The sequence below is a fragment of the Sus scrofa genome, chromosome 1, assembly GCF_000003025.6.
Source record: "Sus scrofa isolate TJ Tabasco breed Duroc chromosome 1, Sscrofa11.1, whole genome shotgun sequence".
NCBI lineage: Eukaryota > Metazoa > Chordata > Mammalia > Artiodactyla > Suidae > Sus > Sus scrofa.
In genome coordinates, this window is record NC_010443.5 from 261380087 (window position 1) to 261407972 (window position 27886).

At 43.3% G+C, this 27886-nt stretch overlaps 1 protein-coding gene and 1 pseudogene across 1 annotated transcript; both read right to left on the bottom strand.

Moving 5' to 3' along the window:
- On the bottom strand, window positions 1–27627 carry STOM (stomatin). Its single transcript, XM_021068281.1, has 7 exons — window positions 27443–27627; window positions 14319–14422; window positions 13053–13125; window positions 11993–12075; window positions 9187–9390; window positions 8124–8258; window positions 1–2098 (listed from the first exon to the last, which is right to left on the bottom strand). The coding sequence occupies exons 1-7, from the start codon at window positions 27501–27503 to the stop codon at window positions 1904–1906; spliced, it is 855 nt and encodes a 284-aa protein (XP_020923940.1). The 5' UTR covers window positions 27504–27627; the 3' UTR covers window positions 1–1903.
- LOC110259667 overlaps window positions 27523–27886 on the bottom strand; it is a 41027-nt pseudogene continuing 40663 nt past the window's right edge.

The window sequence follows — 27886 nt, forward strand, 5'->3', positions numbered from 1 at the left end:
ATGAGTAAAAGCACACACTTTATTACGTACGGCATTGGAAAGGGAGGCCACCTGGGAAGCACTCTCTCGCACTAACACTGTCATCCTAGAGCTCAGCTCCTTCTCTGCTTCCTCCCTCCCAAGCGATTGAATTCCAACCCTTTGGACTATGAAGCCACAAGGCAGAAGGGCAAAGGCTGTTTGGTATCTGGAGACAGAGCAACTTAAGGAACAGAAAGCACTGAACCTCTAAGTCTGAGAAGAGATTTTTAGCCAGGAGAGCTGGTTGATTCCTGGTCCTCAGCAGTGAGTCACCTCACAAAAGAGAGAAATATCATTATTTCAAAATTCAAAATATAGACGTAGCTTGAGTTCCAAGCCAGAATGCTCCATAGACATCTAATGAACTCAGCCGGGCACCTGGACCCATGGTGACTCAAGGTTCTAAAAGAACCTTCTAAAAGAAGCTTGGAAATGGGCTGCAGGGGAGGGAAGGCTCATAGGCTGGGGTTGATAGCGTGACCCAGCTAAGGACAGATAAGAAGGGTGGCTTTGGGTCAGGAAGCCACTATTCTTAGACTTCTCCAGGTAAACTCAGAGCTTCAAAGAGGAAGTGGTACCAATGTCAGCAGCTGGCTTTCCAGACCAAGAGGAAGAAAATGCCAGGTTACTCAGCTTCACAGGCATTTGTGAAACAGAGGATGCTTCCTACTATTACAGACGCAGCAGCCGTGGTTCAGAAGGGTGGACCACTTCCTTTTTCAGCATCAACATATACAATAGGAATTAAAAAAAAAAAAAAAGACCAGGCAAATAAAAGATCTATAGCTAAATAGATAGACTAAGTTTGACAGTGTCTTCCCAAGCTCATTGGATGTTGCATGTCCTTTAAAAAAGTCTGTGAATTCCTCACACTACTTAATGGTGACCAAGACGGTTCACAGCGTACAAGAGTTCATAGCATGCAGACAGTAAAATATAATGGTTTTCTGAAGATATATTTTTAAAAAGCATTAGTCCTTAAGCTATTCAAATGGTATATAAACAATCATTTATAGAACTTAGAGCAAATTTTACTTTAAAAAATCAAAACTATTTAGAACCTGATATATGAAAGTAGGCAAAAGTGAGAAAAAAAGCACTTTTGTGACAAGTATTTAGCTGGTTTGAAAGACCACAGAGGAATCATTTACTCATAAAGAGGCCCAGAAAAGTTTTTAAAAAACCCAAAAAAACCCTCGTATTACTTTAAAAGGACCTCGATAGCAGGGATTTAAAAGTCTTTCTGGAGTTGGGTCATCATTTTCCTTATCTTGACCATTTTCTCCAGTGCTGACCGTATGGGCAAGAAAATGCCTACTGTCAAGTAAGGATAATTCTGAAACATGGTTTGAATTCATAAAGTTAACAGATATCAGGAAAATTTCTTTAACTAAGATTTCCCAGAAGTAAGGCACATGTGGCCCAGAGAAGCTGGTTGTAGCCCGAGGTCACTGTTCTCCAAAGCATTTGTCCAGCCAGGTGTCAGGTGGTGGTGATAGTTTACCTTCTTGCTTTTGGCCTGGCTGCTGCTAGAGGGCCCAGAATGACTCAACGAAATTCAAAAGAAGAGGGATTTAACCTATTCCATAATGACCTAAGAACACGAACTTTTAAATATTTTAGAGTAAGAGATTATCTTACAGAAATCACCACTCTCTCTCACACAGTATTTACAAGCTAACAATCTTCATCTGGTGCTAGGATCGCTACACATTCTAAGAACATTACACTTGACATATGGAAAGAGGAAGGCGGGGTGGGTGGGGTGGGGTGGAGTCAAGGTTCTCGCCCCACCCCCTCCTTATGGGTTAGAGGCTGGTTTGGTCCCCACATCATCCTTAGGAGGGAAGAGCTCATCTCTGTCTGCATCAGCCTACATGGCTCACTTTCTTGCCCCCATGATGCCTTGCAACATATCTATGGGCAGAGGGAAGACAATGGTTGAGTTTTTCTCGGCAGCAATGGTGGTCAGTGTCTGAAGGTACCGGAGCTGAAGGGCGGCGGGAGATTCAGTGATGACCATGGAGGCTTCCTTCAGAGCCCTGGATGCATTCATTTCTCCTTCAGCTGCAATGACCTACGGAACAGTGGCAAAGAGAGATCAAACTGGAGAAAACGGCGGGAGACCAGCAGCAGTTTTCAAACTGGGCTACGTCCAGCTCAGGGGGTACACAAAGCTTCCGGGGAGTCGGCCAGAATAGTTGTAAGGAAATCAATTTCCTGATACTCAGTTTCTATATGTGTGTGTGTTTTTTTTTTTTTTTTTTTCCTATAACTGATTTGCCTCGGTATGTGCCTCTTTTACTATTTGTTGCTTTTCTCCCATTTTCTGGGGCACCAAACAAAGGGACAATTCAAAATACTGTGTAGGGGTGGAGAAAGCGAATGACTCCAAAGACTGGATACAAAGCCTTTTGCAAGTCAGATGGATTTCCAATTCTTGCATTTCAAAGAAAGGAAAGAGGACCTTATTGTACTGCAAGCTGATAGATCATTGAAAATATTTTTTGATATGAGAGATGGCCATAGGATTTCTTAGCACATACATTTAGGCTGACTGCTAGGAGGTGGATAAAGTTACTTAAAAAAAAAAAAAAACCTTCCATTTCCATTCACTTATTTATGTAAATAAGGTTTCTTACTCCTTATATCTGTAAAAACAAAAAATAAGGGTAGAATTGATGCTGAATCTTGTCTTATTCTAGCAATACGTAATAGCCATCTACAAAGCCATGAATTCATTCCTCATTCATTTCATTGAGAGCCTGTTTGTAGTAAGAGAAAATTTTTAAATATTTTAACTTATGTACCAAATGTGTTGTAGAAGGGTGATAAGATAATTCATGACAAAATATATTGAAAAGATTCTGTGGGGGAGGTGGAATGGACATATAAGTTCAAGGAGAAAAAGGACAAAGGAAAAATTCCTAACTGTTACAGAGCTTATGCTTTGATCATGTTATAAACTAGATGATGAAATCATTAGGTATCTAAATTTCACTGGATACGTTTAAAAGAATGATGTTGGAGTTCCCGGTGTGGCTCAGTGGTGAGCAGAACCCATGAGGACACAGGTTCGATCCCTGGCCTTGCTCAGTGGGTTAAGGTTCCGGCGTTGCCGCCGTGAGCTGTGGTGTTGGTCGAAGATGAGTCCCGGATCCTGTGTGGCTGTGGCGTAGGCCAGTGGCTTCAGCTCAGATTGGACCCTGACCTTGGAAACCTCCATATGCCACAGGGCCTGAGTGGGAAGAGCGGGGAGCGGGGCTGGGTGGGAAGGGCAGCATGGCCTGGTGTTGGTCTTCATCCTAGAGGTGATGGGAAGCCTTACCAGATCTAGTTTGAGAAAACACTCCGACACATGTCTGAGCATCAGTAAGAGACTGAGCTGTAGGCAGGACACCTCAGAGTGATTCAGTGCCAGTCACTGGCAGTGGGATGGAGAAGGAAAGGGACCAGGGCACTGTTCAGGAGGGAGATTCAATAGCGTGAGGGAGGGGAAGGACTGTGACTGGATGGGAGGAACGGGGAACAGAAGCTGAGTCCAGGTTTCTGGGTTGCAGCTGCCAAGGAAGTGTGTTCAGGGAGAGCGGGATTCTTAGTGGAAGATAGGACCTGAATTAGAAGATGAAAGCCTTGGAGTTTCTGTCGTGGCTCAGGGTTAACGAATCCCACTTAGGAATCATGAGGTTTCGGGCTTGACCCCTGCCCTCGCTCAGTGGGCTAAGGATCCAGTGTTGCTGTGAGCTGTGGTGTAGGCTGCAGACATGGCTTGGATCCCGAGTTGCTGTGGCTCTGGCGTAGGCCAGCAGCTACAGCTCCGATTAGACCCCTAGCCTGGGAATCTCCATATGCCGAGGGAGCGGCCCTAGAAAAGGCAAAAGGCAAAAGGCAAAAAAAAAAAAAAAAAAGACGATGGAAGCCTTAATTTACCAAGGCAATCCGTTATGTCCTACTCGGGCTACGAGGAGGGGCCAGTGCCAGCCATCCTGAGAGAAACTGGCAAGTGTTGGAGAGAACGCATGAGTCAACTCAGCCACGAGAATGACAAGGCTCTGATTTTTTCTATGTCATCTCAGATGTCCAATTAGGCACTTTTTTTTTTTTTTTTGTCTGGTCACAGAAAATAGGGAAGAGATCTTGCATCCCACTACCAATCAATACAGCATCTCTTGGCTGGAAATCACACTCACCAGGCTGGGCACACATTTTGATACTAGAAAACTTGCTCTGAGTGAGCTGCCAAAGGTGTGAACACAACACCCCTGGCTCTGTCTAAATATAGGCCAAGCGGATGCTGTGGGTAGGATCTTACAAAGCAACGCAAGCTGCCCATGGGTATTTGGGGCTTTGGCTGACTTCCATAGTCCTATGCTAATCAATACTTCATATTTACAGACCATCATGTCAAAAGCTGGCATTTTCATTGGGAGTTCCGGTTGTGGCTCAGCGGGTTAAGGCTCTGGCATTGCCATGAGCTGTGGTGCAGGTTGCACATGTGGCTCGGGTCCAGTGTTTCTGTGGCTGTGGCACAGGCCGGCAGCTGCAGCTCTGATTTGACCCCTAGCCTGGGAACTTCCATGTGCCGTAGGTGTGGCCATAAAAAGAAAAGAAAAAAAAAAAATCTGGTATTTTCAGGTCTGTGGGGTGAGTCCTGCTGTCTCCTCTTACAGTCCAGGTGGGGGTGGGAAGGCACCTGGTTGGAGAGAAGGGCAGAGAAAGCTGATCTGCATTACATTCCACCCTCTCGATTAACAGATGACAGAGGCCAGAGATGTGAGCCCGAAAGCCAAAAAGCCAGGTGTTTTTCTGAGTCATGAAAGGGGAAATAAGGAAAAATTTGCAAGCACAAAAGGCATGACATTTCCAGTCATTAAGAGTTGGCCTGACACAGAGAACAGACTTGTGGTTGCCAAAGGGGAAGAGGAGGAGGAGGTGGGATGAATGGGGAAACTATTACATTTAGAATGGATAAGCGGAATTCCCATTGTGGTGCAGCAGAAATGAATCCAACTAGGAGCCATGAGGTTGTGGGTTCGATCTCTGGCTTTGCTCAGTGGGTTAAGGATCTGGTCTTGCCGTGAGCTGTGGTGTAGGCTGGCAGCTGTAGCTGCGATTCGACCCCTCTCCTGGGAACTTCCATATGCCATGGATGCAGCCCTAAAAAGTGAAAAAAAAAAGAATGGATAAGCAATGAGGTCCTACTGTATAGCAAGGGAACTATATTCAATCACTTGTGATGGAACATGATAGAGATAATGTTAGAAAAAGAATATGTATATACGTATGACTGGGTCACTTTGCTGTACAGTAGAAATTGACAGAAAACACTGTAAATCAACTAATGGAAAAAATAAAAATCATAAAGAAAAGAAAAGAAAGAAAAAAAAAGAAGTTGGTCCAAAAACTTTAAAAAGAGGTTCCGCTAAGGTATCATAACATGTTTGGGACAATCTGTCCTCTTTTGTGACTGTTCTCTCAAATTATGCTTGGCACTTATGTGTGGATTCTCCTTGCTATACAGTACTCCTTTGTATGAATAAACCGTGTTTATTTACCCAACCAACCAGCAATAGATATCTGGGTGGTTTCCAGTTGGAGGTTAATTACAAAGTGCTGCTGGGAACATGCCTTTTGGTAAACAAACAAGTGCACTTCTGTTAGAGACACACGACCTGAGTCTTCCTGAGTGGCACCATTTATATTCTTTTTAAAAATTTTTTTATTTTTGCTTTTTAGGGCTGCACCCACAGCATATGGAAGTTCCCAGGCTAGAGGTCAAATTGGAGCTACAGCTGCTGGCCTACACCACAGTCACAGCAACGCCAGATCCAAGCCGATCTGTGACCTACACCACAGCTCATGGCATCACTGGATCCTTAACCCACTGAGCGAGGCCAGGGATGGAACCTGCAACCTCATGGTTCCTGGTCAGATTCGTCTCTGCTGTGCCACGATGGGAACTCCCCCTTTCTTTTTTTAAAGCTGTACTGGTGGATGCCTAATGTGGCATCTGCCTGTGACTTGAACTTGCATTCCCTGATGGCTAATTCACTTGAGGAATTTCACTCTTGAAGTCTCTTAATGTATAGACTCTTCCACCCTTTTCCTTTGTTAAAGAAACTGTGGCCTTTATTGACCCTGAGAACTTGAATACAGGGCCTTATGGTTGTTGGGGGGTTACTGAGTTTTATGGAAGGATGAGACTCACTGCGATTCTGTGTGTAAACTCAAACCTCAAAGACGGTCCCTACCTGTGTCCATAAGACTGTTTCCTGATTAACCCTACAGGCCCATCCAAGTGAGGGCAGCTTCCTTTATGGTAATTTTTTCTCCCCCCATAGCTCCACCTGTGGCATATGGAAGTTTCCAGGCTAGGGGCTGAACTACAGCTATAGTTGCTGGCCTACACCACAGCCACAGCAATGCCAGATCTTTAACCCACCGAGCGAGGCCAGGGATCGAACCCGCATCCTCATGGACGCTATGTAGGTCAGGTTCTTAACCTGTGAGCACAACGGGAACTGCCCTTCACATCTTATTATCATAAAGGTACGTCAGGAGCTCTCTTTCCTAACTGGGGAGAATGTCTGTACGAGGGGCTCAGGCCATCCTGGAAAGTCCTGGAAGAGGCAATGAGGAGCAGAGGGCAAGTTCTAGTTTTTTAGATTCTGAAGAAATTACACAACGTTTGTGGGCTTCACTGTTTTCATCTAAATAGGGGGATGCGATAATGAAAAAAAAAGTCATTATATATAAAAATAAATAAATAAATAGAAGGATGGCCAATAAGTTTCATTTTTTTTTTAGGGCCAATTCCAAGCAGTTGTGAGTTGTAACCTGAAGTGCTTCAGCAGGGTTCTGAGGTCAAGCCAAAGCTCAGGGGAAAACAGTGCTGTGGTTAATTACTGGCATGGGAGCAAGAGGGCAGAGTGGCAGCATCTGGGCCAGGTATTTGTCACCTTTAGAAGATAATCTCCAAGGACTCTTCAGGCTCCAATATTCTACATAGACTATGCATGATAAATTCTATTATTCCATATGGTTTGGAAATAGGGCTTTGGGTTAAGGGCAAATTCTAGGTAAAAGCAATTCCTAATTTTCAAAAATATTAGGGTATATTTAATATCATTATCATAAACATGGGTTAATCTTCTAAATAAAATATGATGGCTTTGAGAAAAAGCACTCGAGGGTTCTGTAGTATCATCAGAAGCATCAATTATCACACTAGGAAAATCTAAAAATTCTGGTTAGTAGAAAATTCTGGAGGCAGTATATCAAATGAGCTACTATTCTATTTGGTGCTGGCTAAAAATATATTCTTGTGGCTCAGCAGTTAATGAACCTGACTGGCATCCATGAGGATGTGGGTTCGATCCCTGGCCTCGCTCAGTGGGTTAAGGATCCCGAGTTGCTGTGGCTCTGGCGTAGGCTGGGGGCTGTAGCTCCAATTCGACCCCTAGCCTGGGAACCTCCATATGCCACAGGTATGGCCCTTAAAAAAACTCAAAAACCAGACAACAACAACAACAACAACAACAACAACAAAAAAAAAAAAAAAAAAAAAAAAAAAGGAGGGGAGAGAGGAAGAGGGAATAGTAAGAAGGAAGAAGATTCTGAGCAAAGTGAGAATGAAAGAGAAGACAAAAATTAAGGAAGGGAGGAGTAATAAGCAAGTTGCTGAGATTGCCCATCAGCTTTGAAGTCAGAACTATTAACGTGTCCTTCACAGGGGACTGAGAGAACAATGTGTGAGAAACACACAGTTACGGTATGAACTGATGTTCCCCAGAGATGTTGTTAAGTGGAGAAAAGCAAGGCAAGGAACAATACACATTGTCTGACTCTACTTCTGTAAAACAAACACGCCGGTGGACTAACAACTTCGTCAAATACAACTCAGATGAAAATCTGCAAGTACTTCTGTTAAGAGTGGTAGTCTCTGGGGGCAAGAGGATTTAAAGTGATGGGGAGAGCCTTCATCTTTCCTACTTTGGAGTTATTTCAATTGTTTTTTGAACAAGTTGGTTTTACCTTGTATCATTAAAAAAAGAAAGCTCAATAGGAATAACAAATAAACTACAAAAAAAAAAAAAAGTGACCTTGGCCCGGGCCTCCCGGGATGCCTCTGCTTCTGCAGCCATGGCTCTCTGGAGCTGCACTGGCAGCTTCACGTCCTTAATTTCCACACGCTCCACCTTTATTCCCCAGTCATCAGTGGCATCATCCAGGGTACACTGTTAGGAAGAGAGAGGGCAGGTCAGATATGTTCAGCCCTGGGGCTCAGAGGCCGAAAGGAGCTGTATTCATTGGGATCTGGAGCAGGTTAATGCTGGTGGAGAGTGGTCAAGAGACTAGTTATCCAAGGAGGAAGGAGGGCTGAAGTGGGGGCTGGGCCGCCCGAGAGCTGAGCCTGACGCTGTTACTCCTAAGCTAATTCGGGTGGGTCAGCTTCGAAAAGGGTCAGAGAGTGATTGCTTCTTTTCTGTCCCTGTTGCAACCAATCCAGCCATTACAGGTCAAAAGCAGCCCTGGATAATATGTCAACGGGTGTGACTGTATTCCAATAAAATTTCACCCATAGGAACAGGTGGCCAGCAAACTCCCGTGCTGATGTGACTTGTGCGAGTTGTATTCCTTCTTTGTGCTTCCATTTCCTCCCTTTACAATGGCTGGCACGAAATCATACTATCTATTGCCTGAGTATCAAGCAACATCAGAGATTTTACACATAATGAAGCCTATACAAATAATGAGTTTGATTTGTCAAGTTCCTTATGTCTTTTTTGAACAAGTCAGGTTCGAGTCACCATCTCTTAGTCGAGCAAGCTTAGAAAGCACAGGCGTTACAAGGGAAGTCATGGGATGCACAGAGAATAAGGCTTTAGTGACGCCTGCACTCTCTTGCAACGGCCTCTGAGCAATTACGCTCAAGGAAGAGATGAACACTAATTCCAGGGGCAAAAAAACACACCCTAGAGGGAAGAAAAAAACAATGCCTGCATGGGAGAATGGTTAACCCACGAGTTAAGTGAAACACCCCTTTCCATCAAGTTTGGGAAAACCTTTCTATGAAGAAAAAAAAAGCCAGTGATTCCCCAACTTGACCCACCGAGAAGCTCTCAAACACGCACTGACCCTTCGCAGCACCGGTGAACGCCTCACCTGCATGTTGTGTGCAATTTCTTCCCTGTCGGAGAGGATCTGAGAAAGGTTCTTGGTGCCTAGGACGTTCCTCAGGGTAGTTTGGGCCAAAAGACGGGTGGCGGAGTCAGCGTTGGTGATGTTCGCCACCGCCAGGGTGGCGTTCTGAACGCGGTAATAGACCACGCCGTCCACACTGATTGTCACTGAGTCCTTGGTGAGGATCTACAAAGCGAAGAAAAGATTTGACAACTGCCAACCACCTCTTCCTTTCTTCCTTTTTTTAGCTTTTATTTTTATTTATTTATTTTTGCTTGTTAAGGCCACACCCGTGGCATACGGATGTTCTCAGGCTAGGGGATGGAGATGGAGCCACAGCTGTCAGCCTGCACCACAGCTCAGGAAAACGCCAGATGGCAGACTCACTGAGCGAGGCCGGGGATTGAACCTGCACCCTCATGGGTACTAGCCAGGTTCGTTAACCACTGAGCCATGATGGGAACATTTTTTTTTTGGTCTTTTTGCCATTTCTTGGGCTGCTCCCAGGGCATATGGAGGTTCCCAGGCTAAGGGTCCAATCGAGGCTGTAGCCGCCAGCCTACACCAGAGCCACAACTACTCTGGATCCAAGCCGCGTCTGCGACTTACACCACAGCTCATGGCAATGCCGGATCCTTAACCCATTTGAGCAAGGCTAGGGATCGAACCTGCAACCTCAGGGTTCCTAGTCGGATTCGTTAACCACTGAACCACGATGGGAACTCCATGATGGGAACATTATAACTTACATCATTATTTCTGTTAGACTATGAATTTCTTTTTTTTTTCACCCAATGAATTTTATTACATTTATAGTTTTACAATGATCATTAGACAATTTCTCAAGAGCAGCCTGTCTTTACATCTCTAGCACTGGCAGAATACTTAATATATTATAGGTAGTTGATAAACAGGAGACAGATTGAAACGTGGTTCTAGGAACACAGTGATGGATGAAGAGCAGGGGAGGAAGAGTTAGGAGATCCCAACCTTGGTTCCAGCTCTGTCTACACCTCCCTTGGGGACCTCCAGCAAGGCTTTTAGACTGTTTGGCTTAGAGATTCCTCATTTGTAAGATGGGGATAATAACACAGCCCAATTCTATGCAAATTCCTTTGGAGACCAAATAAGAAGATATTTGCAAAGAAAGCCCTTTTGAAAGTGTAAAGAGCTATGTACATGGAAAGTAATAATGACAATGATATTATATAGACGTTTAGTCCTGTCAGGCATCCAAGCAGTAATCCTTTTTTTTAGCAACCTAAAAATACTTCTAACTTGGAAGAGAAGTAGGGGATTTGTAAATAGGTCTATAGTATATTATCATCTTGTAAGAAAATTAATTATTTCTCATGATGTGATGGGAAAACACGTATCGTGTTTAAAACAAATTCTTGCCACTGTGACTCTGCCACAGCCGGAGCCTTTTCTAAAGCAGCCGCCTCTCTGTCTACTGATTATCGTAGGCAGAGTGTTTATCTCCCTTTGCTGTAATTTCACAGGGGATTGGAAAAAGGACTGCTTGCCAAGTTCCAATCCGCTCTGCACTCAGCAGCTTGTAGGAGAGTGGAAAGCAGCTGGAAGGCAGAAGCTTATAGTGACCCTGCCAGATGCCTGCCATGTTTACAGAGGAAAGTGCCAGAAATCCCAGCTAGCCTGAAAGGGGCTCCCTCTGAGAATCAATCTTCCATGTGGAGAATACAGCCATGCACTCAGTCTTGTTCTCGTGGGTGAAACGATTCCTGGTGTCGCCATGTATGTGTGAATAACAGTCTGACCTTACTAACTAACTACTTGGCTCAGGATCAGCAGGAAAGTTCCTAAACTGGCTTCTGGATTTTGTGACAAGAGAAGGCAAAGGGGCTAGGCTCTACCATTCTGCTGAGTACCAGGAAACTGGTACCGTTTCTGCCAGGAAACATTGACCGTATTCTTCTGTCCCTCCCTTCATCATGCTTTTCGGCCCTCACTCTACGATGGTTGTGGCGCCTCTTTATACCAGGCTGTACCAGGATGGCCGTCACTCCATCAAGGGCCAGGATGGAGCTCACGGAGACAGCACTGAGCCTGCAGCTATGGGGAAAGCACTGGACAGGGAATCTGAAGGGCCAGAGCTGAGTCCTGGCCTGACCACTGCAGTCTGGAGGAATTCCTTTGTCTCCCTGCAACCATCTACTTTCTGGGATTCTGCTGTAAGTTTCAAGTGTGATTTGTGATGTGGTTTGAAAAGGTCTGAAATAACCACTATTATATATATACGTTATATATAATGTAATATACCATATAATGTAATACATATATGCTTATCTAAAATACCAAATGAGAAGTTTCTAATTCTTTGGCTTCTAACCGACTTAACCAGAATGAAATCAAGGTCCTTAAGAAGAATACTGTAACAGAAACCCACAGAGTAGAAGTGTGGGAGTAAAAATGATGACAACAGGGATGACGCTAACATCACACTTACATTAACGTTATACTCGGTTTTGTGATAATAACAACAAGCACTTTCATAGCACTTATTGCGTATCAGCCTCTGTTCTAAGCATCTCATTTAGTCCTTACAAGAACCCTATAAAGTAAGTCCCACTATCACAACCTCTATTTTATAGATGAGGAAGCCGAGGCACGGAGAGGTTAAAGAACGTGCTGGAGGTCGCATAGCGAGGAAACAGCGAGGGCAGTTGAGCTCCAGAGCTGTGCTCCGACCACTGTGCCCTGCTGCTTCTCAATGTCAGGCACTTTCACCCGTGAGAGCTCAGTTAGTCACAGCAAAAGACACTCTTACCTCCTGAGGAGGGATGTCAAATGAAATAGTTCTCATGTCCACCTTGATGAAGCTGTCAGTGCACGGCAGAATAAAAAACAAACCTGCAGCCGAAACACGCATGAGATCAGTGAGAGACCACCACTCAGTTCTGGGAGAATCAATCTGATCCACCGAAAGAAACCAGTTCATCTCAGTGGTTCAGCCAGAAGCCAGGCAAGCTTCTTCTCACGTCTAATGGTCCCCACAAGGCAGTGGATTGCATTTCCTAACTCCACTGTGACTGTCGCTCATTTGTTTTCCCTTTGAGCAATGCAATAGCTCCCCACGTCATCTATTTCTTCTAGTTTCTCTCCTACAATCCATTTTTAAACTGCAAGCACAGCAATCTTTCCTACAATACAAACCCCTGAACAAGCTGTACCAAGTCTTGCATGACCTGCGCCCCCTCCACCTCTTCAGCCGCCCCGCCCTGCACTCTCACTGGGCTCAGTGGCCTGCGGTTCCTTCAGCCTGCAATGCTCTCCTCTGTATTGCTTTTCACATGTTGTTGATTCCTCCGGGAACATTTTCCTGCCAAGGTGTCACCTCCAGAAAACACCCTACTAGTTGGGGTGGTCACTCTCTGGTTTGCACAGCTCTCCGTGACTACTTGACCATAACACTTATCACATGGGATTGTAACCGTTTCCTTGTTGGTGTCCCACCACCAGGCCGTTAAGATCCTTGAGGGCAGGGCCTGGGTTTTAGTCTCTCTTGCATTCCCAGAACTCAAACTCAGTGGGAGCTTCATCAAAGTTTGCCAAAAATAATGACTGAAGCATTTATTTCAGTAGGGATTCTCACGCTCAAATTTTGATAGCTGGGGCTATTCCTGGCCCGAGATAATCTTATCAACTTAAATAGGAAGGGGAGGGGAGAGCGGGGAAGGAAAGGGTGATTTCTGGCAGGCAGCCCTGCTATTGTACAACTTCTGCTATGAGAACTCTCTTCTAAGTCAACAGAGACCCTCATAAGGGAAACCACAGCCATAAAAAGATTCCTACTCCCCAGGCCAACAGTTCAGAATCATAGTACTGACCAGGTCCTTTGGCTCCTCCTTGTAAAATGCGACCCAGTCTAAAGATGATGGCTCTTTCGTATTCCTTTATGATCTAGATTAAAAACACAAATAGTAATTTCACATGAGGCGTACAAATATTTATATGCATAGTTCTTAAAATATACATTTCTGCTCTAAATAGGTTTGAGGCCTCTGTTTTGGCTTTTTTCTCTATAATCCAGTAATAGCTACAGGTAACACGGTTAATGTTTAATTACCCCTGCTCAAAAGTTATTTACTTTTTCTTATTGATGATAAAAGCAACAGATAATCTCTGTGTAAAATCTGGAAAGCCTAGAAGAGTCTACAGAAGCAAATCTACCGCTGCACTTCTCAGTTCTTAACATTATTACTCAATTACCCATGTGTTGTCAATACAGAAAAAGAAAAAAGCTAAAATCCTCAGTTTGTTGCTTGAGTCGCTTAAATTATAAATAGTAACTTATCTGGAGTTCCTGTTGTGGCACAGTGGAAATGGATCCCACTAGGAACAGTGAGGTTGCGGGTTTGATCCCTGGCCTTGCTCAGTGGGTTAAGGATCGGGTGTTGCCATGAGCTGTGGTGTAGTCACAGACATGGCTGGGATCCTGCGTTGCTGTGGCAGCTCTGATTCGACTCCTAGCCTGGGAACCTCCATATACCACAGGTGCAGCCCTAAAAAGCAAAAAAAAATTTTTTTGGAGCATATTTTATCTTTTGGGAATATGTAAATGGTAGTCATTATCAAGTATTAATAACTTTATAGAAAAAAATAACCGCCATGGTGGGGGGGGTGGCGGGGGGGGGCAGCACTAACCACATGCCAGATGTTGTGTTAAGTAGTAATTCATTTAATCCTCGTAACAGCCCTACAAAGCAGGTGTTACTATTTCCTCCCATTTTATAGGCGAGGAAAACCGGCAAAGGTCACAAGGAAAACAAGGATGCCAACAGTTAAACCTCAGCATCCTGTCCCTGGAGGACTTGTTCTCGCAGGACCATTCCGCACCCCTGACTCCAGAAAATCTGAGATGGTGATCCCCACTTTAACCCTGAAGAAGGACTGACTGGATGTTGGCTGGAAAGACGTCTTCAGATGCTATTACAATAGCTGACAGAGTGAAATTTTTTCAAAAGAGAGATGAAGGAAAAAGAGTCACAGGCCAGTACGGTCTCTCTGTCTCTTACTCATACGCAGGGTGCACACAGTGGGTTCATGGCCTTAGGAGTTGCCCTCTTTCCAGATGTGAATGAGATAGTGTTTACCTTTATGCACATCCATATTGACAGTGGGAAAGTTATAACAGTGAACAAGAATGATACAGCCACCAAAATCCATCCACAAGGTCCCAGGCCTGTACCGGGGCTATCTGCAAAAACAAAAAGCACACAGCTCTCGTCATGGTTCTTAGGGCAACCGCACCAGCCTAATCCTTGACATTCACCGGACACCTGTACTTGGCAGTACACTAGCTGTTTCACATGTATTTTCCCATCAAATCCTCCTGAAGTGCAGATGCTACTTTCCCTAATCTACTTAACATGATGACACAAGCATTTTCCACATGACTCTCTCCTGCAGCTGGCAAACATTTATTAAGCACTTAATATTTACTATGCAATGAAGTGATAAAAGTAAGACTGGACTCCAAACAGCAAGAAGGTTAAAGTTTAGAGGGCAAGATACACAGATCCCTACAACACTAGGCAGTTAGCACAGATACAGTGTCCGTTTAGAATATATATATTTTTTTGTCTTTTGTTGTTGTTGCTATTTCTTGGGCCGCTCCCTCGGCATATGGAGGTTCCCAGGCTAGGGGTTGAATCGGAGCTGTAGCCACCAGCCTACGCCAGAGCCACAGCAACGCGGGATCCGAGCCGCATCTGCAACCTACACCACAGCTCACGGCAACGCCGGATCATTAACCCACTGAGCAAGGGCAGGGACCGAACCCGCAACCTCATGGTTCCTAGTCGGATTTGTTAACCACAGCATCACGACGGGAACTCCTTTTTTTTTTTTTTTGTCTTTTGTTGTTGTTGTTGTTGTTGTTGTGGTTGTTGCTACGTTTAGAATATTTTGAAAGCCCAGAATCGGGGAACACATACCACACTACTGGGATGGAGGTGAAGGCTGGCTGGGGTGCATAGGCAGTGGTGGTGCTTCTTGCAGGATGTAATGGTTAAGGAACACACAACGAAAAGACAGGGGAAGGAAGGAAAAGGACATTTAAGCCAAGGGTGCAGCATAATTAAAGGTGAAGACCATATGATGTACATGTACGTGCTCGTTAGGTTTCTTTTTAAAAATGATACCTATAAAATATCTCACTGGATATATGCACAATTTGTCATCCATGTTGGTTCTGATTTCTTCTTATTAACAGTGCTGGAGTTCCCGTCGTGGCGCAGTGGTTAACGAATCCGACTAGGAACCATGAGGTTGCGGGTTCGGTCCCTGCCCTTGCTCAGTGGGTTAACGATCCGGCGTTGCCGTGAGCTGTGGTGTAGGTTGCAGACGCGGCTCGGATCCCGCGTTGCTGTGGCTCTGGCGTAGGCCGGTGGCTACAGCTCCGAATCGACCCCTAGCCTGGGAACCTCCATATGCCGCGGGAGCGGCCCAAGAAATAGCAACAACAACAACAAAAGACAAAAGACAAAAAGACAAAAAGACAAAACAAAAACAAAAACAAAAACAAAAACAAAAAAAAAAACAGTGCTATAGGAGGAGGGATGGGCTGGGAGTCTGGGACCGGCAAATGCATGCTATTGTATATGGAACGTATGGCCAACGGGGACCTGCTGTATAGCACGAGGGACTCTACCCATTGTTCTGTGATAACCTAGATGGGAAAAGCAGCTGAAAAAGAATGGATGTGTGTGTATATATAACTGAACCACTTGTTAGGCACCAGAAATCATCACAACACTGTAAATCAACTGTACTTCAATAAAACTTTTTTTATGTGTGTGTGTGCTTTTGCGGGCTTCACCCATGGCATGTGGAGGTTCCCATGCTAGGGGTTGAATTGGAGCTACAGCTGCCAACCTACACCCCAGCAACGCAGGATCCGAGCTGCGTCTGCGACCTACACCACAGCTCATGACAATGCCGAAGCCTTAACCCGCTGAGCAAGGACAGGGATTGAACCTGCGACCTCATGGTTACTAGTCCAATTTGTTTCCACTGAGCCACAATGGGAACGCCCATATTCCAATAAAGCTTTAAAACATGAAAAAAAATTTTTTTTAACCCACTGCACTGGACTGGGGATTGAACCCATGCTGCCTCAGAGACAACGCCAGGATCGCTAAGTCACTGTGCCACAGTGGGAGCCTGAAAAACATTTTTTTTTAGAAAGAGTCCTATGTTGGACTTCTAACCCAAGTAACTGCAAGATAATTGTGTTGTTTTACAATACTAAAAAAAAAAAAAAAAAAAAAAAAACCAAGAAAACCCAAAAAACTCCAATGCTATAATGAAGAATTTTGTATATAGTTGTCCTCTCACGTGTCTAATAGTTTCCCTTTTCTATAACATGAAACAGCTTTTTGTCTGATCACAAAGAATATAAGTTCCACTGAAAAAAAAATTTAGAAAAGTATAAAAAAGGGAAAAATTAATCAGTACAGAGATCATATTCTTCCAAATCTTTTCCATGTACGCACACGTTTATAAGTAAATACGTAAAATTTGTAAACTATTTTTCTCTCTTCTAGATACTGTTCTTTTACCTTTTTTAGCCTTTGTTGCTGTGCAGTTGTGCTTCTTCTGTTTTAATTTTTTATCAGTTACACTTGCATGAAGTTAAAAGAAGTCAAATAGTTCTATAAGGTGAGTACAAAGCGGGGAGTGCCCTGCTCACCTCTTCTAATTTCACCTATGCAAAGGCAACTGCTCCTCTGGCTGACAATCGTAGTATTTACCCCATGTTCTAAATAATACACTGGCTTTGTTACCTGTGGATTTTTCAGTTTTGAGCATTATCTTTTGACTTTCCACCCCTCCCTCCATCACATAAATATACCCATCCTTTGAATTGCATCATCATTTTGGTTAGGTCAATGTCACATTTTATATTTCATGATGATGCAAATGTGTGATTCAGAGCTAAGCCACATGGTGAAGCATAGTTCATTATCCTTTTCAGCACAACTTTGGTTTTTTTTTCCCCACAGTCAATGTCTCATTTCCCCCGCCCCTCTGCTTAGTTTTCAATGTACTTCTTGATCCAACCCCACACCTTTCATCAGTTGTCTACAGCTCCTTTCAGCAGACTCAGGTGGTCTACCAATTTTACTTTCCGAGCAAATCTCAGAGCTGTGTCTGGACCAATTCCTGCTCCCAGGGCCACGAGGATTCCTCTGTTCGCCTTTCACTATCATCCTGGGAAATTCCCTTCCCTTCCAGAGTTGTTTGTGTTTCCCACTTTCTGTATCTGGCGACTTCCTCCTTGTTTGTTTTTTTCTGTGGGGGACAGAGCGACTGAACAGGCCGAGGGATAGATCACTTTTCCTAACCGCAGAGAGTGTCTGCTGTCTTTCCAGGAGCTGGTTGTTTTATTTTATTTTTTTTTAAGGCCACACCTGCAGTGTTCCTGGGCCAGGGGTTGAATCCAAGCCACAGCTGCGACACACGCTGCAACCCACTGCGCTAGACTAGGGATTAAACTTGTGCCTCTGCAGCTACCCAAGCCCCTGCTTTGTCGGATTCTTAACCTGCTGCACCACAGTGGGAACTCCCAGGGGTTGTTTCAATAACATGAGGGAGGGTAGCCAGAGGAGAGGAGGTAGGCCAGGTGTGGGTTACTACTCAGATCAGAAGGAGGGGCAAAGATGGCAGTGAGACCTGGCTTTGAATAAATAGGAGGCCAAGAAACGAGCAGAGTGATGGCTGGGAGCTCAGAAGAAAAGAGGGACACATCTTGGCATCCAGGTCAAGTGCTCTAAAAACCATAGGATGGAAAACCGGAAATACACACGAGCCCTTCAGTTACACAGCCTTTCTGACCCTGGGTCACAGTGTGAGGTCACATCCCGATGCATACTCAAATCAAAGTGAGCTAAGTTAATTCTGGAGGTTTCTAACTTATCATTTTGAAGGGCACAGACATATTCACTGAGAGAATATTCCAAACAAGGCCACAGTGCTGCTGTCATAAAACTCACACTAATCGCAGCAGCCATTTTTAGATGGTTCGTTATACTTTATGCACTGTGTTAAATTACTTAAGACATTTACTCCTTACGAAGTCCTGGGAAGTTAGGCATTTTTAATTCCACTGTACAAATGAAGTAACTGAAGCAACATCTTTCCCACGTTCACACAATGGAGGACTTGGGATTTAAATACAGGTCCGCTCACTCCAAAATCCATGTTTTAGATCAACTCACTCTTTGACCCCTTGCCACTGAATTAAACAAAACCAAACCAAACGAAAAAACCTCTATTAAAAAACTGTGTTTGGAGCACTTCCTCAAGACAGAATCCAAACCAGGAAAGCAGGATAGGAGTTCTGAAAATGAAATCTGACATTCTTGTAGAGGAAGCCCTCTTAATTCCAGCTGTGCCTATTTATAGCAAAAGACAGTCTCAAGGCTCTTTGCCAGGCTCAGGTCTATGTTTCCAAAGTGAAATGAATTCCAAACAAGCGACAAACGGGCCACAAATACTTATTTGACAGCATCTGGGGTTTTCAAAAACACTGCTCCAAGTCTCCCATATTCCAGGCAAAGCTCTGTGTCCTGAACATACTAGTCTATAAACTCCCTGAGAGCAGGGGTAGTTTTCATTTTTATATCCTTGTCTAGCACAATATCCTGCAGAGTGGGTATGAAATACTTCCTAGCCAGCGTTCCAGCTAAATGTGTCTTTTCCTTCCTCTGAATCTTGAGAGCAATTTTAACTTAGAGTGCTCATATTTTGCCTAATACTTTCTTTTTATTTTGCCTAATAATTTCTTATGCATTCATATCTTTTACTAGATGAGATTTCCTGAGAATAGAGAGTAAGTTTCAACTTTCTGTGACTTTTTAGTGGTGTAAATTTAGGTAAAGTAAATTTTTACAAATACTACTTTTTTTAAAAGCAAAATATTGTCACTACAAAATTAAAATTAGAGCTTAATGAATAGAGGAAGAAAAAAGATATATACCTTCATTATCTCTGGATGGCGAAAAATGAAATAATGGTATACATAATTATTTAAAATTTCTTTCCCCCCTATATTGTGGACATCTGTTCATGTCTGTAAATATTCTTTATTATTAAACGTCAATAATATTCCATTGTTCCATATAATGGACCACGATTGTATCCAGTATTCTCAATTAGAAACTCTGCTGCTTTGAATATATTTTTAGCAAAGTTTCGAGGCATCCTTACTGTGTAGACTAATTTTGCTGAAAAGATGAAATTACACAATTCTTAAATTTATCTCATTCTGGAGGCACATTTTATTAATACTAATACTAACCATTTATTGAATGTCTCTTACATGTGTCAGCCACAAGCTAACTCCACAAGCTACGTTATTTCTCATGTTTACAACAATCCGTAGAGTAGGTGTAAAATATCCCTCTTGGAGTCCCAAAGTAATAAAGCAAAACACTTTCTGGGAAGAGACGAAAGAGAACAAAACAGGAGTTCCCACTGTGGTGCAGTGGGTTAAGAATCTGACTGCAGTGGCTCGGGTGGCTGCGGAGGTGCAGGTTTGATCCCTGGCTCGTGCAGTGGGATAAAGGATCCTTTGCTGCTGCAACTGTGGCTTAGGTTGTAGCTGTGGCTTGGATTCAATCCCTGGCCTGGGAACTTTCATATGCTGTGGGTGTGGCCATAAGAAAAAAAGGAAAATAAAACGAAACCATGAAACAAATGAAAAAAACAAAAGCAAAACAAGTTGTACAGTAATTTTCAGTGTACCACTCTGGCTGGCTTCCAGAGAAGCAGTAAAATATTCTTTTCGTGATAACAGGCATAATATTGTTAATGATCCTACATCAGATGACGTCTTTTAAGGTCTATTGAATCTGGCACCACTGGAAATCATGTGAAGTAATAAATCCATTTATTATTGGACTTCATTCTAAAGTTCAAAAGATACTGATTTCCTCTTCAAGCAAAGGTCAGAAACATACCTTAACGCCATAGCTGAAAACCTGAGTGGGTCACATGCTTTACTACACACAGGAGGAAAAGGTGAGCCAAAAAAACAATTGAAATACCAATATTTAAAGCACACCCTTTTCCTTCCTCTTTCCCAGAATGCAGGTGAAATACTTCATGTTGTAAGTTGCCAAAAAACAGGGTTGCCTGGGTGGTGAAAGATAGAATGGCTAGGAACTTGCTCTCAAAAACAGGTTATCTGCTTCTAACAGCAAGTTCTAAGGAGCAACAGTAGGGCAAAATGAAAGGTCTTGGCATTTTTCAAGTTTTTCTTAAATTAGAAGCTTATCTGTTCAGCAATATAAGTGCTCTTTTGGGCCATGACTATTCCTTACTGGAGACTCTCTGCCAAAGTTTGGCAAACTTTTCCCGTAAAGAGCCAGAGAATAAACACTTTAGGCTTCACAGGCCATAAAGCCTGTCACAACCATGGAATACTATTCAAAAGCAGTCATAAACTACACACACATGAATGAATATGGCTGTGTTCCAGGAAAACAATTTATGAGCACTGAAATCTGAATTTCATACACTTAAAAAAAAAAAAGGATAAATATGAAAACTGTTTCTTAGCTTGTGGGGCATACAAAAGCAGGCACTTGGCCAAATTTGGTTCACAAGCCATAGGACCCATTCCTGTTCTATGTTATGTAATTTGAGGAGGAGAACAACATAAATAGTATATCTGATCCTTCTTCCAGCTTTTCAAATAAGGGCACAGTTTCCAGATTCCCAGTTTTTCTTCCCTTTAATTGCTTTGAAAGAGCCCTTTCAAAAGACCTAATAAATAAGAATTCAAGGTGGAAACAGGCAAAAGGGCAGAGAAAATGTGCAAATGTAAATGTCTCCAATTGATCAACACTGTATTATAACTAAGTTTTTCCCATGACTGAGCTTTTAGGAGAAAGAGAAGGGAAGGAAACAATAAAAGGAAAGGAAAATAAGAGAAATGGAGAAGAGTAGAGAGAAAAACTAAAACAGGTAGAAGGGAGAGAGGCAGAGGTTAGCACACAGTGGGGTATCAAGAAATATATGTCCAAAGAAATTACGGCATTTACTTGGAGACCACAATTTACAGTTCATTTGGGCAGAGGCTTTGAAAGCAAACAGGCACACACTATAACCCAACTTTCAAATGATTATTCTAATTAGGCATGGTTTATTGTTCTTCGAATGCCCTTACCCTTAAACCACTGGGGAAGAAATTATTCTCTGGGCTGGAGTGGCTGTAGACCAGATGGTATCCAGTTAAGAACCATGACTGAAGACTGTAACTTTTCCTCCCTATTACAAACCTCTAAATACTAGACTAAGAGAACTGATACTGATGAAGCATAACGTGACTTGAATTACAAAACTTAAAATGTGTTTACCATGAGACAGTAAGGAAAGGAAATGCACAGGTCCTTTTGAGAAAGATTTCCCCATAAAAATTGAAATAAGGGGAATGCCATGCTTAGCTTGCAAAGAATAAGGAAATTAAATAAGAATACATGTTTTATTTCCCAAGCATCTTGAGGATTTTTTTGTAGCTTCCCTTCATTCAAATGTTTCTAAACAGAAAATGGGAGGGAAAAAACAGGTGAGAGTATCATAATAATAATATTTTAAGCTTGAACCCCGTGTCTTAAATAGGACTCCCTCTCCTCATCTATAGCACTTCACCTTCTGTAAACATCATTTATCATAACTGTCATGATCTTATCCAATATCCGTCCTCATGAGATTTTGGTCTTGTTAAAGTAGTGTAGCATAATGACTTCAGGGTTGGCTCTGCCACTTGTTGGCTGTGTGATCTTTGGAAAGTGTCTTAATTCTCTGTGCTTCAGTCTGCCCGTCTAAAAAGAGGGGTAATAAGGGTACCTCTTCAGAGAGTTAGTGTGAAGCGTAAGTGAGCTAAAATGGAAGATACCCAGTACATAACAGGTGCTCAAACAACATCTGTTAAGTAAACAGCTGCTGATGAGTTGAGTGATTCTGCCAGGTTTGGAGGAGGGGAAGAAGAGGCTATTAAATAAGATACACGGAAATTACACGTCTGCATAGAGGATCCCAAAATACAGTTAATCAATTTTCGGTGGTGAGCATGCTGTAGTGTAAATAAAATGTTGTACTCATGAAACTTATGTTACAAACCAACGTAACTTAAAAAAAAAAAAAAAAAGAATACAGTTCAGAATCATCCTCTGTCCCAAAGCAGTGGTCATACTCCTTCCCCCAAATATCTTCTTCCCTTTTCTCTTTTTAAAATCAGACCTTCTCACCCATGAGGTTAGAGAATTCAGGAAGGAAGAAGAATGGGCTGAATATGATGCATGTTTGGAAAGATAAAAATATTTATGTTCAGAAAAACTGGAGAGAAAAACAATTTCGCAATGTTATTAAGTTAATTGAATTTAGACAAGGCCTGAAATACATTAAACATAACAAAACCCTCTTCTTTCTTTTTTTTTCCCCTCCAGCTCTTTCACTTGGACATCTTAAAAGCATCTATAATTAATTTTTTTTTCATGAAAGTCTTTGGAGAGTAACATCCTTTTAATTAAAAAATGGGCAACAAGCATAAGGAAACCAGATCATAAGGTTCTCAATTCTTCAGCTGAGGAACTGAGGCTGAGTAGCAAAGCAGTGGCTAAGAGCTTGGGGTTCTGGTGTCAGATTTTCATTCTACCACTACACTTTCTCACTAGTAAAATAAGGGAAGAGAACAGTTGTTCTCTCCTATGAGAAAATATAGAAAGCGCTTGACACTTAGGAGGTGTTCAGTAAAGAAGAGCCATCATTGTTGTCAGAATCTTAAGATCATTACTGCCACAGTTGATAGGAATAAACTTGGTGTTAAGTGAATTGCCTTCTGGGACCTGCACACCATGGAGAAAATATCAAGACTAACAACATGCTTGGGGACTTTGTCTCTGGAGAAGAAACAGACCACTTTGGGGAGATAAGTCAGAGTCCTAAACTTTCTTGGCCTGCCTTTTTTTTTTCTTTTTCTTTTTTTAAAGGGCTGCACCTGTGGTATATGAAAGTTCCCAGGTTAGGGGGTCCAATTGGAGCTGCAGCTACTGGCCTACACCACAGCCACAGCAGTAGCAGATCTGAGCCAATTCCTTAACCCACTGAGTGAGGCCAGGGATCAAACCCACATCCTCATAGACACTAATTGGGTTCATTACCACTGAGTCACAAGAATATCCCATGGCCTGTCTTTCATATCACTTTTTGTCCATAAATTTTAATTTCCTGTAATAATTACTAGGCTTCCTGAATAGTTATTGTTAACTGTTTTTATTCTTTGTTTTCCTCATTAAATAATATCTTAGTAATTTCCACTTTAAAGTTTCATAAGTACCTTTGCATAAATGTTCTCATTTGATAACTCAAACCTTGGAAGACTGATACCTCAGTTAGATTATGCTCAATAGTTAGACAAGGAAGTGACTCTGGAGACTGAGACACTTTCCCAAGGTGACCCATGTGGTAAGGGATGCTGCTGGGGTCTCAATTCAGGTCTCCAAGTTCTAAATTCCAGTCTCATTTTGCTATCCTCTACCATCTTACCATCAGTGCACATCCACAACTAGGCAAGGTTGGTATGTAACTTTCATTGTCTTATATTTTAGGACAGACACGTTAGGTTATTGCTCCCATCCCCAAGGCGAATCTGCTGAAATATCAGGCTAAATGCTTGGGGTACAGGTGTCTTTACTAGTCTTACAATATAGGCGAAGGTTCAAAAAGAATGGAGAAACAATGTGTGTGTCAACAGGGAACTGACACACACTTCCTTCTTTCTATTGACGGTGACCTCTCTTTCCACCCTTTAATAAAAAGAAGGAGATTCCTTATTAAGTACAATATATTATCATGACAATTATAACCCCTTTATTGATAATATAAGCCCAAACAGGCTATCTGTAATGAGGAAATGATGTTCACACCCTAAAATCAATAGTGTGGATAATAACAAACTGAATAAAATAAATTATAAACAGCAAAAATGTCTTCACCAACGCTGTAACAATGTAATAATGTAAATAGCTTGAGTCACTCCTTTTTATTTCAACAAACATTTTTGCAAACCTACTATGCACTTGACCTTGAGCTTATTACATGAGGAAGGATACATTCTCTGCTTTCCAAAGCTCTCCTGGTCTAACAAAGGTGATTATAATTGACAATATTGTGTCATAAACATTATGATAGAGGTAGACATAGGATGCCAGGTAGACAAGGGGGAAGTGATCCCTTTTTCCAGTTACAACAGTTTTCAGGAAAACATTTTTCCACGCCTTCTTAAAAAACAGACTTTGAATCCAATCTTTATCACATTAACAACATCTAAAGTTTTTTTCTTCAGAGCTGACCAGGTGATCAGCGACTCTGTCTTTTTAGCCTATTTAATTATAAAAAACATATAAATGCCAACTTTTGTAGACTTAGTTTTCTGTCATTTGAGTTAATTTATGACCTTGACGGTTCAACTCAGATTAATTATTAAATAAGTTACAAAATTCTCCCCAATCGGATCATGTGTAACAACTGAAATAAACAAATCAGTCCCTTGATTCTGCTTACTTTCAGGCATTCTCCCAAAGAGATTTATTCTGTTGACATGGCTCTTAATTATAATCGTACATTTCTTTGCAATCCACCTGCATTATTTCATTACAAATCGAATGCATTGGCTTTAAGAAAAACTAGTCCTTAAAAAAGACAAAAAGACAAAAAAAAAAAAAGAAAAAGAAAAACTAGTCCTGCCCTTGCTTTGGTCCTATTACACTATTACATTCCTAAGACTAACTGTCAGGAAAATCATAAAGGGACAGTTTGGGCATTTTTTTTTTTTTTAGATTCCATTGCTTCTCTCAGAAGCAGCCCCCTGGAGCTGTCATATCCAAGAGATCTCAATGAAAGCGAAGTTCCTTTGGGCTTTGCTGTCTCTCATTTTCAGTGAAGTACTGATGTCTGACAAGTTCCTCCTTTTGGGTATGCACTTTGGAGGTAGCTCTAGGATAGGGAAAATGATTTGGAATATCAGCCCAAGGTTGAACCTAGTTCACAGGTGTGGGTGATTTTTCCACTCTGAACCTCAGTTTCCTCGCTGTAAAATGTCAGCTAATGACATCCTCCTTGTGGAACTGTTAGAGGATTGCATTAGATAACGCTTATAAAGCTTTCAGGCATTTGACAAGCACTTGATAAATTCTATTTAATAAATTCTAGTAATGGATTTCCTACCAGATCTTTAAGGCTTACGTTTTGAAAAAGGGTGACAGGGAGGTCCCCTTGTGGCTCAGCAGTAACGAACCCGATTAGTGTCCACGAGGATGCGGGTTCAATCCCTGGCCCTGCTCAATGTGTTAAAGGATCTGGCAGTGCTGAGAGCTGTAGTGTAGGTCACAGATGCAGCTTGGATCCTGCACTGCTGTGGCTGTGGCATAGACCAGAGCTGCAGCTCTGATTAACTTCCACATACCACAGGTGCAGCCATAAAAAGCAAAATAAAGAAATAATTAAAGAAAAATGAAAAAAGGTGACATAGACCAAGCAAAATTGTGTTTGTATGTATGATTTTCAGAGGAGAGGGTGCATAGCTTTCATCAGATTCTTAAAAGATTTCTGTCTAAAAATTAGTGAAGTGTAGAACCAAGAAAAAGAACTTGGGAGTGAAAGTTGGTCTGTAACCATGAAAAACAACTAACATTAAGTACAAAGATCATGCTTATTCCAAAAGAACTACAGGTTGCAGATTTCCCACTGCAGTTTCACCAAACTTCTAACCTTGTTCCCATAGCCCTTTAGTCTCCCTCCAGGTCAGGGCACAGAGGAAAGGATCCTGCCACCTCCCTTTCTAGGAAATGACAACTATCAAAGAGGCAGACTGCACAATTTTTATATGGGCAAACTCAGACTTAAAGTAGGGCTCCATTCCTTAGAAATTTGTGACTTCAAAACATCCTCCCTGTTACATTCCCCTGCTTTGGGAAGATAACTCTCCAATGTACTTAGCAGAGACAAGTGAGGGATTAAGATTTTTTATAATTCCTTTGATGTTCCTGAAGGAACTAAAGACAAAGATTGCTGGTGAAGGGAAACTGGGAAAGACAGGATCAGTGGACAAGGCTGGAATTACAAAATAATCAGAATAGATGCGGCCAGCACAGTGTTCTTTGTGCGGTGCTGTAAAAGCCCACCCAGTCCTTTAAATTTCTTTCACTATATCATTCCATCTGAAATTCCATCCTTAGAAATAATTCCTTTGGACCTCTAAGCGCCTCTGGGAGGAACCGGTACCCAGAGGGGTTTACTGCCTCTCTTTATGAAACCCTCCCTCCTCCCCAAGGAGTTAGCCATAAAGGTTCAAGGTGATACCCCTCTCAAGGGTACTAGTTCCTTCACATGGGAACACACTGAGCCACTCACACGATTTCTGCCTTCAAGATCGGGAAGGCCCTGATAGGGTAGGGAACTTGTGCTTTGTGAGGAACAAAAGCCCTGAAGGCGAGGTTCCTAGGACAAAGGAAGTAAAGGGGGCAGAAAGTGAAGCTGCTAAGAGATATGGGAAGAATGCCAAACAGAGACTTTCTTCTTTTTTCTGCAAATATGTCAGGCACTTGTGGAGAAACCATACAGGTCTGTCTTGCGGCTAATAGGAAATTGGCCAGGGTGGGGAGCAGGAATTCTTTCCAGTTCAGGCGGAGGGAGGCTCACTCGGGGTGGGCGAAGGCGGGGTGGTGGAGCTGGCCTCCGAGGAAGAGGGAAGGGAAAAGCAGGCCCTGGGTGTGGCGTGCGCCTTTGGATCGCGGCTGCATCACTCGCTGGCCTCCAGTCTCTCTTGCATTTCCACATCCGCGTGCGTGCCACGAGATAATGAGCAGAAAGCGCTGGCACAGGGCCTGGCATCTGGCAGCCGCTGGATAACGCAAGCCCCTGCTCTGGCTATGAACATCGGAGACGCGCCCTCTGTTGGCGCTTCCACTCAGTGCCGAGCACCGGGTGTGCACTCTGCACCTTAACATTCCTAAACCTAACTCCCAGCCCGAGAAGCAGGGCTCGTCATCCTCAGCGCACAAGTGGGGAAACCGCGGCTTTGGGCAGCGGTCGCTTGTCTAAGAAACATTGGACACAGTCCTGGAACCTCTGGGCTGGGGCTAGTTTCCGAGGGGAGGGTTAAGGGGTGGGCGGGAGACCCCAAGGGCCTCGTCAGGGGCACGGGGCTCACCCTTGAAGGAGTCGGGGAGCCGCCGAGCTTGGGCGTCCGCTGCTGGCCGCTTGTCAGACATGCTGCCCGAACCAGAGTAGCTACTCTTGCGTCGCAGTCACCAGGTCCGGGGCTGGAGAAGGAGCTGAGAGGAATGCCCCGCGAAGACTCAGGATCTCGAGACCCAGGCAGCGGTCCCGCCCCCTCCCTGAGGCCGGGCCAATCGACGCCCAGGACCAAGGAGGACACGCCCCCACCCTCCACCGCCCTCCCCTCCGGTGCAGCCGCTTCTGGGGCGCTTCCCTCAAGTCCCCGGGCTGGGGGGCGTGGCCTGAGGGGCGAGGCGCCCCGAAAGAGGGGATCCGGACTCTGGCAGCACCGGAAGGGAGAGAAGGCACCGGAAGGGAGAGGCAGAAGCCGTGGAGCCGGGGGGGCGGCTGCTGAAGAGAGAGGGGAGGGGAAGTT